The sequence below is a fragment of the Pogona vitticeps genome, chromosome 5 (assembly GCF_051106095.1).
Source record: "Pogona vitticeps strain Pit_001003342236 chromosome 5, PviZW2.1, whole genome shotgun sequence".
NCBI classification, from domain to species: Eukaryota; Metazoa; Chordata; class Lepidosauria; order Squamata; family Agamidae; genus Pogona; species Pogona vitticeps.
This window is the reverse complement of record NC_135787.1, coordinates 179447939-179460342: the sequence shown is the minus strand read 5'-3', so window position 1 is coordinate 179460342 and position 12404 is coordinate 179447939. Positions and strand designations below refer to the sequence as shown.

The window sequence follows — 12404 nt, the reverse complement described above, 5'->3', positions numbered from 1 at the left end:
TCAGCCTATGACTATAAGCACAGTGACCAGACACCGGTACTGTGGGCTGACAGCAAGCTTACAGAAATTACTCTAGATTTACCTGAACGGAGACCCAACAACTTTGGCTCAGAAAAGTGGGCAACCATAGCTTTCAAATGGTTGTTATGGGTTTTTCGGGCTCTTTATTTTATTTATTTTATTTATTTATTTGATTTTTACCCCGCCCCTCTAGACAACGTCTACTCGGGGCGGCTTACATAGGCTAAAACAAATTAAAAGAACATATAAATAACATATATAATACAATAATTATAAGCAATATTATTCAGGATGGCTAAAACTCAAAAAAACAGAAGAAAAGGAAAGAAAAAATAACTTAGTTGACTGGGGGGAAGGCCTGTTTGAATAACCAGGTTTTTAGTTGGCTTTTAAAAGCACCCAGCGAGGGTGCCAGCCGAATTTCAGTGGGGAGTGTGTTCCACAGCCGAGGGGCTCTTTAGAGCCCGAAAAACCCACAACAACCATTAGATCCTGGCCGTGAAAGCCTTTGCGAATACATGGCTTTCAAATTTGGAAATAGGACTTCTGAATGTGTCCTAACTAGGGTAGATACAAATTAATTCTTTTAAAAATATATATATATTTTTTAAAAATTGTGGTTTAAATCATTATTTAAATCAATTTGATTTAAATCATTATTTGATCCAGCCTAATCCTAGCCCAGGAATCTGTTGTTAGTACCACAACAAAGCTCAGAGTCTTGTCACACAACAGGTCATTTCTGGTTCTCTTCCAAACATTCCTCATTTCAGTGGCCTGGGCAGTGGTGAATAGCCTGAGCTGGAGGAAGGGCCCCCCCAGAAATCCTTGGTGATGTACTTGAAGTTAACCTGAGATCTGCCAGTAAACTCTTGTCTATCTTCTGCTCATCCCTATTCTAGAGTATTTACTTCAATTGAAATTATTTAAAATGCTTCATAAATACTAAATAACTCACCAGGATCAAAACTACACTTCTGCTGAAAATGAAGAACATCTTTAGGGAAAGAATGAATAAATGTCTTCAGCCACACCATTTTGTAGCAATCTATTATTATTTAAGTTTAAAAATCAAGTGTGAATACAACAAATGTTTCACATGTGTGCTCATTAGGAATGTAGTCTCCTGTAAGACACACACCCAGTTACCCCAAAAAGGCAATGATAACCAGACCCAAAGAGTCCAAAGCAATGTTAGAAATATATCTGTTTAAAAATCATGAATAGGTTAATAAAAAATCTGTATACTACCAATTCTGTACTCTGGAAATAGATTTGTGGGAAGTGTATGGAAATCTAATGTTTCCAGCATTTTCCTCCTAACAATGGGCAAATAACAACTAAAAAAACCTCAGAAAGCCTGTTTCAAGTTCTAATTTTAAAATTAGTTCCAATTGCCAGGCACCAATATAAACTATTTCCCTTTAAATTATGGAAGGAAAGTCAAGACCAGTAATATTTACACAGTTCACAATGGATTTGCCTGGGGTGGCATTTCAATAGAACTTGCTTTTTTTCAATTGGATGGTAGATACAATGAGGCTGCTACAAAAGGGAGACAATCAGTAATCTGAAAACAAAGATTTGCATGGGTTGAAAGAGGTGAGGGGGAGGTGACCCTGTAAATTAAAGCTCTTTGACCCAGAAACAGCAGAAGCAGAGCGAATTATTCAACTAGGACTTCCATAGATGTTTCCAAAAAGCAACTCAACAGTTGTACCATCATGTTTAATCCCACATTTCAACATGTAATCCCCATCGTGCTAAACTTTCTAATTCATCCAATTATGGGAAGCTTGATATTCATCCCTCCTATCTACAGGCACACAGCGTGGCAGCATCAGCCAAGCCAAGAGAATTCCTTGACAGCCACCCACTATGACTTCACTCTTTCTTGCCAGACGTCTATGCACTGCTAGCCACCAGACCTCCCAGTTGCACGACGCTTACAAGTACCTCTTACAAGTACCTGGCAGGCTCCGCTTTTCATCCTCTTACCTTACATACAAACTCTTCCATTCTCTCCATTGCATGGTGGGCTTGGAGAAGAGGCAGCATCCCCATGAACCCTTCATCTTCCTGAGTTGAATTGTCAGCCCCATCGCTGTCTGAAATCTAAAAGAGAAAAATCGTGCAGAAAGATGAGTAACAGCCTTTTCAAGTGACTGAACAAAGAATGTGTTAAACGTGAATGCAGATAAGCACATATGTGCATGCAGAGGAACTGAGCACCTGCAAAAGACAAATTAATTCAACAAATTTTATGCTACATAGTCACACCAGGTGGAGCTGAGTGAAAAGCTAGGGAAGGGTGAAAGTACTTGTTTTTGTGAGGCTTCCTCTCACTGTGCGGGCAACATCTTTTAAAGAGGAAGACAAAATCCTGAAAATTATAGTAGCTCTATCTTACAAGGAGAAACAACAGGCCAGTAAATAGCATGATACATTTTGCTCTATTTGTTGAACTTGCACGAAATCTGCCAACAACCAAATAATTTAATTGAGAATAACCATTTGTTGGTTACAGTAGGTGTGTGACCTTCTTGCTTATGAAAACCCAGTTGGAAGCCATGGCACATTCTGTGAAGTGATTTCCTTTTTAACTACACTCCGGTTTCCAGCCATGACATAACTGCCTCGGTCGAAGATTCACATATGAGGCTGCATATGCTGTACTGGACCACAGACAAACCTACGCTAGTCTGCCTACTTTCCTCTTAATTGGCAGGAAGCTCTCTAGGGTTGCAGAGAGGACATTCTCAGTCATGCAAACCAAGAATATTTACATGGAAATGCTGGCCTTTGATTCTGGAACATTCCTCATGAAAAGCAAATGATACTACCATAAAGTATGGCTCATCTCCAATATCTGAGAACCTGCTTCAGTGAGACTGACTACTAGGATACCAATGCTTATCGGCACTGGACAGTGGCAGTGACAACCTAATTGAATGAGTCAACTCAGAGGTGGACAGCAAAAAAACATGGAAAGTATGTGTGCACCCAGACCATTTCCTATCAGCTATATGTGTCTACTACTTAGTGAGCAATTTTTTTTTCATATTCACATCAGATCTTGGAGGAGGGAACAAATCACTCAATATTTGACAGTAAGAGGGTGCAGTTCTTCCTCTTCTCTCATTGCTCTTGAAATGAACAAAGTTGATGCATAAGCAATACAAGATTTTACAATTGTCATTGGTGGAAGTCACCAAACAAGCATACATATGCTTTACCAGTCAAAGCCTCACAACAAAGCAGCTGCACCTTTATTTAAATAGACCTATTGCACCATCACTTTATTCATGCTAGAATTTGCAATCCTACCTCCCACTCTTGAAAGAACAAGTATAAAACATTAGAATCTCCTCAAAATAGCAAACCATGCATGCTGTTCTGGAGATCTCAGTTTATTTCCATTGCTTACTATAGGAGACAACCACCTGAGATTTACTGAGCCACAACTGAATATTATGTGTAAAAATACAAATTTGAGGCTATCTTGCTTCCTAAAATTATACTTAGAATGTTTTATAAGAGCTGTATCATGGTTCACCTACAATAGTCTCTTTTTTTTCTTGGTTAAAATCTGCAAGAGCTATACAAGAGAGGGGTGTCCTTCCTACAATTTTCTTTACCTTTTCCAATTTCAAGAACTGAGAAGGAAGGATATCCAGGGCTGCAATTTTTAATTATACTACTTCATAACTGTAACACCAAGTATGTGGATACATCAAAAGGTATCTAATGCTCTACAGTTTGAATTCTGGAGAATAAAAAAATCAACACAAAGACTTTTCAATATACCTTCATAATTTCAGAGAAATGAAGAATTAATTTGCTTGGTCCCTATGTGTTCATGGAGGGAGCGGAGAGGAAGAATGGGAAGATTCCACTCCCTCCACAATGTTTCCAGTAGGCCAACCCGGCAGCCGTCTACATATCCAAGCTGAATTTCTACAACAGTAAACTTATTACACTGACAGAATCATGCTGTTTGATCATCTAGGCTTCTACATCACCCAGTGAGCCTCCACGCATAGCACGGGCTCCTTGCCATAGAACTTCAGTTCCCCCAAAATAAAGGACTTCAGGAATCAGCTGTTAAAAGGAAGGGGCCAGACCAACAACTAAATCTTTAGTTTCCCAGCTCATGCAATGGAGAACAGGCGAAATACGTTTTTAATAATTAACAAGGTTTGTGTGTCTTCACCAGTGGGTTAAGAAGGGAATACATTTCAACAGTCCCCAGAAGCATGCATAACAATCTGCCTTTATACAAGTGGAAGTAACCAACATTGTGCCAGATTGACTCTGCATGCCTGGATCCAGCCATCGACATCTGTTACAAAGTAAACTGAAGTCGTCTTGCATGTGCACCGTTTAGCAAACTGCAGTGAGTTTGTCTAGTAGAGTTTAGTATGTTTAAATATTGTTAAATGAGGACCCCCAGGTTGCAAGTTCAGCAACAAGCATGCTTTTCCTCTCAGTTCAGCAACACTCAATCAACTTTTGGAATTTCCCTTTGAATAGTTTTGTTTAAACTAAAGAGCTATAAAGGAGCTTTAAAAAATTTAAATAGTAAAAATTGACCTAGACGATGATGTTTTAAATATAACTATATTTGGAATCATGCTATCTGGGGGTTATTTATACTACAGAACCTGTCCTTTGCCATTATGTTAACATCTTACAGGCTGCTCTCTCATCTTTCTACCACAAAAAGGAGCAATAGGGGGGGAAACGAGACACCAGCCCATATAGCTATGGCATCTTGGCCAAAAATACTATGCATGTCCTGTCCTCTTGGATCCATATTACCATTTCCAGAAAAGTTACTGCAAAGAAGTAGAGCCCACTTTTCAGAGAGGTGGAGGAAGATAAACTAAGTGAAATATTCCAAAGCTGTAACAGAGAAGGCGTTATGTGTAGCAATATGAGTGTGGGAGGATGCTGTTCATATAACTGATTGCAAGAATATTTTTGAGTGACTGCCAAATGGCTACACTGGCATGCTCTAGCTCCACAGACTCTGCAGCTTTATCACAATAGAGGTGAAGTAGGGAACATGTTCCTCTGCAATCACGCCATCTGGATGCAGTTAATTACTATTCTCAACTAAAGCACAAGGAAGAGCAGCCTTTTGGTCTTCAAGGTTATAACTATCTATACTGACCTTCACTTGCTTGTCTTACACACTTTACAAGTTCCACAAAAATATCAATTTCAGTTTGAAGTTTTGTTGAAGGAGGGACTGACACATAAAGTTCGTTGTAGGAGAAGTAATTTGCAAGTTAAGGTTTGCAGATACTGTATGTGATGAGGGAGAAATGGGACTATGATATATAACAGTGATGGTGAACTTTTTTGAGCCCGAGTGCCCAAACTGCAACACAAAATCAACTTACAGTGGTGCCTCACAAGACAATGTTAATCTGTTGCGCGGAAATCGCTGTCTTGCGAAAACATCGTCCTGCAAAACCAAATTTCCCATAGGAATGGATTGAAAATTAATTAATGCATTCCTAGGGGGAAATTTTTTTTAAAGGAACTTGCGCTGTGGGCTAAACCGCAGAAGCCTGTGCTGCAGGGTCAGAAGACCAAGATCAAATCCACGTGACGGAGTGAGCGCCCGTCGCTTGTCCCAGCTCCCACCAACCTAGCAGTTCGAAAGCGTGCAAATGCAAGTAGATTAATAGGGACCATTTCAGTGGGAAGGTAACAGCATTCCGTGTCTAAGTCGCACTGGCCATGTGACCACGAAAGATTGTCTTCGGACAAAACGCTGGCTCTATGGCTTGGAAACAGGGATGAGCACCGCCCCCTAGAGTCGAACACGACTGGACAAAAATTGTCAAAGGGAACCTTTACCTTTACCTTTTAAGGGGTAGGGAGCTGGGGAAGCAGCATGAGAGGACTGGCAGGGGGAGGGAGGGAGGGAGGAAGGAAGGAAAGGACAAAGAGTTGAAAAGAGATAGAGTGAAGATGACTGAGTTACCCAGTGGAAGTGGAATGGCTTGTTTGATTAGGAGATGCCTGTTATACAACTAGGAGCAACATCACAGAAGGTACAGGCAGGAGCAAAGAACTGAAACAAGGAAGGACAACAGAAATTGTACTTATATGGAACAACTAACTCAGCAAACCCTATAGAAGCTATTTGTAAGATAATGGTATTTAAAAACCATTATCTTATGAAGGCCTTCAGCCAAAAGCAATTAACATCTGACTGTTCTGATCATGGGAAAGATTTTTATTTGCTATTTTGAAGTCAGCAGGAAATGTATGAACATTCACTTTTAAGAAACTATAGGACAGTACTGTTATGAAAAATTTCCCTTCTCTGCCCATTCAGCCAAACACATGACCAGCCACTGCAGATCTGTTTGCTAGAGTTCAACAACAATGTTTGGGGGGGGGGGGAAGAGGGGGAATTCTAACACTGGGAAGACTGGAGAACTGCATCTGCTTCTGAAGGCTCTCAAAAGATCTTTTCCCACCTCTTTTGTCCATATGCTAATTCCAGAAGCAGCTGCGCATGAGAAGGACAGGCTGGCTGGCATTTGACTTGCTAACGAAAGCTACATTCCATGTGCAAAGCAAAGACAGTTGGCAGATGGGAAGGGGAAAAGAAATAAGGTTCATGAAATATGCTAAAAGAAAAATATATAGAGAGTTTTCTGGTAGTGAAATCAAATACAGTACCAGGATTTTATTAACCAATCGTCACTACTACAACCTTCAACGTCTAGACAGACAAGCAAAATTAATTTGCAAGAAGATACGGAAACATGCTTAGTACGGTGAATTTTTTAAATGTTACAGGAGTGAGCAAAGTCTCTCTCTCTCTCTCTCTCTCTTGTTCTCCATCTGTCGCAAATGCATCTTTGGAGGTTAACATTTATGAAAGTCTCCCCAATACGACACCCTAGAACTTGGGCTAAAAGTACCATAATCTTTAAACAGTTTGCTCATAAGAAGTATGATGTGATTGGAGTTATTTACACCTTGAGGATACTAGGTTGGGAAAGAAGACTTTATAAAAAAAGATAGAGATCAAGTCTCCAACACAGCCTCAAAGCATCTCTCTCACACAGGTAATCAGAAATTGGACTTTGACCAAGCTAAATAACAAGTGACAACACAGATTTCTAACTTGGTTTTTTAAGCATTCAGGAAAGAATTTTAGGGTGTGTTTCACCATTTGTAGCTGTGAAGAGGCCTCCTTATGCAATGAGTAAAACAGGAACATGAAGAGTGAGTAGAAAAAAGATCCCAACAATATAGCTGTGGCCTGCTTTGGCAATATTTTTGTTGGCTTACTTTACATGCTTATTCTTCCAGAAGTGGTTGCCCACTATTTAGAACAAACAAGATAGATTTGGAGAGGAAGACAATGTCTTACTGTAAATATGGGATGGTTCTGCCAGAGGCGGTTCCATTGACAGCGCGGGAAAAAGGACAGGAGGCTGTTCTTCTTTTCTAACGGAATTCAATTTACTGTATTGGTAAACAAACTCAACTCGGCTGGCTCAAAAGGATCCATTAAACTGAACTCCAGTAACAACTTATAACTTCAAACTCACGTGGTTATTTCTTTGTCCTTTCTTCTTACTGGGGGGCTGGCCCAAAGCACTCCCGGTCTGTCATAGGCCGAATCGGAGTGGTTCTGACCACGCAGACTGTCCCACAACAGGGATGTCTCGCCCAGTCCCCCTCCCGCTGGCTCTGGAGTAAAGAGGGACTGGGATGGATCACCCTCCCCCCCCCCCCACTGATTGCGGGGGTAAACCACCACAGTCCATTCCAAGGGATCTACCTCTTGCCCAGGAGGTCCCAGCAACAATCCTCCATCTACATCCAGATTAGAAAATTCTTTAAGCAGCTTGAGGAAACTCTCCTGGCCCATGCTCCATTCTGTATCGATCTATCCTTCTTATCCATCCATTCTGTATCGATCTATCCTTCTTATCCGCCGGCTCGCTTCTCACCACCCTGAAACTTCCCGCCTTTTCGTCCCGTTATATCCTCCCATATAATCAAATCAAGCTCCTCCCCTCTATCGTCAGCCAAACACACTTCTCTAGGCTTTTGTACTTCCCTGTCATCCTGTTCCACCTCCACTAGTATCCCCTCTACACACTCGGCTCCTCCTTCTGCTCCTTTGACTGTGGAGGACGGCTCACTCCCTTTCTCTCCTTCACACTTACTGTAACAAAAAAAGAGTAACAGACATTATGAAGTAGATAATGAAGAAAACTCTATGAACATGTCATTTATTGAAGTACCAAGACCTAACAAGGTACAAATGTGAAAATCTGCCAAGAATAGGCCTCTCAACACCCAAGATCAGAGATGGGTGAATATGTTCTCCAAATGCTGTCAGATAACAACTCCCACCAGACTTTAATCTAACAGTCTTTTTCAGGCTCTGGAAGATTCTAAGAAGTTCCAGTGCAGGCACAGGACTGCCCATTGGTGTGAATACACAGAGATCACAAAAAATAATGTATTCTCCAGATGCTGCTGGATTACAATTCCCATTACACTTGACCTATGCTGACTAGGGCTGATGATTTCCACCCCATCCTTTGATTCTATAACTCAGGCAGGTCAGTGTGTCTCTTCATTATCAACACATTAAAAAAGTAAACATTTCCATCGAAGGGAAGAACTGAAAAATAAACTTCACTTACTTACTTAACTGTTTTTCCCCAGTCTTACTATGCCATAAGCAATCATTTTCACTCTCAAAACAGACTGGCTGACTCTTTTCAAAGGCCAAACAGCTGAATTCAAGAGTCAGTGAAGCCCAAATCACTTGACTAACATTCCAGTTGGATTTTTGCCATGAAGAAGAGTCAACTGCTGAGCTTATTCTTCCCTGCACAGTGCTAAATGTTTCAGAGCAAGGGATCCAAATTTTCATAGACCTGCTTCTAGGCCACACACTGCAAGTGCAAAGAGCACCACAGATGCAGAAACTTTAGACAAAAGCCACGATCAATCAAGGGCTGAAGGCTCTGGTAGCTAGAAAAAAAGTGAAGAAAGCAGCCTTTTGTCCTGTCACTGTCACTGAAGGATTTGCTTTGTTTTTTTTTTTAAAGGAGAGTCAAGTGCAGGTTTTCAAGGCCACACATTAAAAAAAACATTCATCAGGTGATAAAAGTCAGATGCATTTGATTGTGTCAATTTAACAAAGTCACAGTAAGAGGCATTTCTTTAGGAGGTATCAGTGGCTGGAGAACAGCAGGGGGAACAAAGACACTCCAGTCACTCAAAATAGCAAAGGACAAGGAGATAAGTGCCGTGAAGGAGGGCCAGACAGGGTAGAGAGCAGCAGGAATAGCTGAGGAAAACCTACAATATTCCCTGGAAGGGTCACAGAAGTAGCAATCCACTAAAATGCCTGAAGATCTGCTGAGCACTGTCATGTCCTCGTCATACATTTCCTTACGTGAAGATATATGTAACAGATCATACTCACAATCATCATGCCAATCTCTGTATACTATGATTACCCTTGCCCGGCCCTGGACAGAGATTACATCTTTCCTACCTGGAGACAATCTAAAAGGCATTCCTTCAGTCTTTAACTTTGAAGCCTTATTGATTTAAAACAGAACTTAAGCAAACATGCAAATTGCTGCAGATTTCAAAATAAACGACTTACCAAACCATTTTTCCTTAAAAGGGGGAAGTACACATGCAAACTGTGCCAAATGCAGGCATATCTCACAACCACATAATGTGACTGTGGATAGCTCACATTTGCTTTTTTCAAAGTGTTTTGTAAAGTGCTTGCATGTTAAATAGGAAAGCACGTCTACTCTCCAAGGTAACTGAACGGTTCTGACAGAAAGAGCTTTTCATTTCCACATTTAAAAATAATCCCTCTGACAGGAAACAACTATGGTTCAGTCACAAAACTCCAAACACCTGAAATGTTTTATCTGAGGGCTTGAAACATCCCTTTGCTTGTTGAAAATTTGTTTTTTCCTATAAATATTCAGTGTTCATTTCATGTACTTAGAGAACTTATTCTTTTCTGCAGCTGTATAGTGTTTCTTAGTATGAATGTTTGCAACAAATAATGTTACAAGTAAGCAGTCTGAAAACATCATGGACAGGATTGGGTTTGGCTATCAAATTCTGTCTACAGTGGCATAACAAGGTGTATATAGGGCTTGAAATCAACGTTAAGAAAATGAATTATTTTAAATTGTTTCTCTTTTCTAATAAGGCATAAGTTACATTACGTATGTAATGTAAAAGGAATAAAATAACTTCTTTTAGTTACTTTTACAGTTGCAGAATATATGAGATGTCTTAAAATAAACCTGTATTATGGTACTTTTGATTAACTGGAAAGCAAAAAGTTACTTTAAAATTGTAACAGTAACTCACTACTTTCTCTTTTCTTTGTCTTGGAACTAGCATTGCAACAAATAAGTCTGTAAATAAGGAATAAAGTTAAGCAGTCCAAGGCTAGCCAGAGAACATTTATTCTCTAGACAAATTGTTCCTAACTTTGGTCCCCAGATGTTCTTGGACTAAAACTACAAGCCTTCACCACTAGCTGTGCTGGCCAGGATTTATGGGAGTTGTAGTCCAAAACGTGAATTATTCGGCAATCCTAGAAATCACCTAACACATTTTAAATCAAAGAACTGGTATTTGACATTTGGCAGAAGGAGAAATTATAGCTTGTTTCTGCTTTGTACACCTTTCCTGAAACAATGTAATATTGGTGCCCACAAATCAAAACAGAGAAGGGACATCTAGGACAAGCCAGACATTGTTGGACTCCTAACAACCATAGCTGGTGCAACCAAATATTAGGAATGATGGGTGCTACAGTCCAACATCTAGATGACCATCCCCATATGGAGATGCCAAGCTCTTAGTTGTGGTCCAAATAGAATAAGATTTGCTCATACATTTTAACCATCATCAGAAGTCACATATAAATATATGTCTCCTTCCCTTCAATGGAAAGTGGGGGAGAAGAGGGATTTTGCACACTGGCTAAGAAACCAATTCCGTGCAACAAGCTTTTTAAAGTTACTATCTATGTTCCCCTGTAAGATCCTGATTTGATGTAACTGACCAGCTAGAAATTAGGGTGACAAGTATTTACCTTTTCCTTTCCAGAAGATGTAGGTGGGTCCACTAAGAGGGGTCCCCGCTCACTAGATTGATCACTGTTATGATTTTCCTGCTGAGGAGATTCAGGCATGTGCCCTGTCCTGAGCCGCAGGACTGGTTCCAGAAAGCTGGCATTCCCGAGAGCTGTTGATTCACTCATGAGACCAGGGTTTTTAAAGAAAGGTCCTTACTGGTTCCAGGAACTGGTGATGACACGACCGGCTAGTTCTGAAAAGCAAACAATGCTGACATTAACGACCATGACAACATACAGTTATATGAACTTCTCTAATATCTGTGTACATATGCTAGAAACATAATCAATGTGTATGCTCATTTCAGTAGCACCAAACTACCTTCTTTGAATAACTATACATTATGAAAGGTGAATGTGATCAATTTCCTGAGGACCCAGTTCAAATTCTGAGCCTAACTGGCAAAACCAAACCGGATACTGCAAAATTCATGGAAAATCCCATCCTGCCTCTTGGTTATCAATTTAAAATAAGGATGGTATTCTTTAAAGGTTTTAGGATAATACATGTTAACCAATGGAGGACTAGACTGGAATCTACAACTCTTCCCTTTTATTCCTTATGAAAGTGTTTCTTTAATTGAAAACTCCCCATTTGTGCCCTCTAGAGGCCAATTTTTTTTTACATTAAACATCTGGGAAAGTCATGGGTAAGTGGGAGGCTCCTTAAATATGGCAGAATGTCTTCCTAAGCGCCCTATAGGGCACAAGGGGTATTTTTAAAATATGTATTTATTTTGAGATGTAGGGCACTAGTGGGGTGCATTTGGGTCCCAGTAGGGGCACTCATGTAGCATTCAGGTGCATGTTTCCCATCCCAATCTAACACCCTACCTCAAAAGATCAGTGCTTACAGCTCCTGGGTTCTGCCAGGACCCTGAAGCAAAGTATGAGGGGGTGCTGATGAGTATTGAACCTTTCCCAGAAAAAATTGAGCTAGGAAGCTGTAACTGCCACACTATTCTACATATTCCCCCAGGAAGTCAATGCACTTGTGACATCTGTCCTGCAGCTTCTTAAGTCCCTGCAAATAAAATTCTTCAAACCACTCATTTGCAGCATTAGTTGCCTCCAGAACACTCCCAAATCATTGTCCTTTAGGTGTTTTTTGAGTTTGGGGAACACATAATAGTCAGAAGGAGCCAGGTCGGGAGAATAGGGTGGATGGGGCATCACTTGAAAGCCTAAGGACATCAGTTTT

At 40.4% G+C, this 12404-nt stretch overlaps 1 protein-coding gene across 4 annotated transcripts in view; it reads right to left on the bottom strand.

Moving 5' to 3' along the window:
* Nucleotides 1-12404, bottom strand: part of ADIPOR2 (adiponectin receptor 2) — a 35185-nt gene that overhangs the window by 10145 nt on the left and 12636 nt on the right. For all 4 annotated transcript variants that reach the window (XM_020789048.3, XM_020789049.3, XM_020789050.3 and 1 more), the window contains exons 2-3: nt 11162-11397; nt 2020-2136 (exon numbers count right to left, since the gene is read on the bottom strand). In XM_020789048.3, the coding sequence (XP_020644707.3) occupies nt 2020-2136; nt 11162-11329 (285 nt within the window). In that variant the 5' untranslated portion in view covers nt 11330-11397. The remainder of the gene's footprint in view (nt 1-2019; nt 2137-11161; nt 11398-12404) is intronic.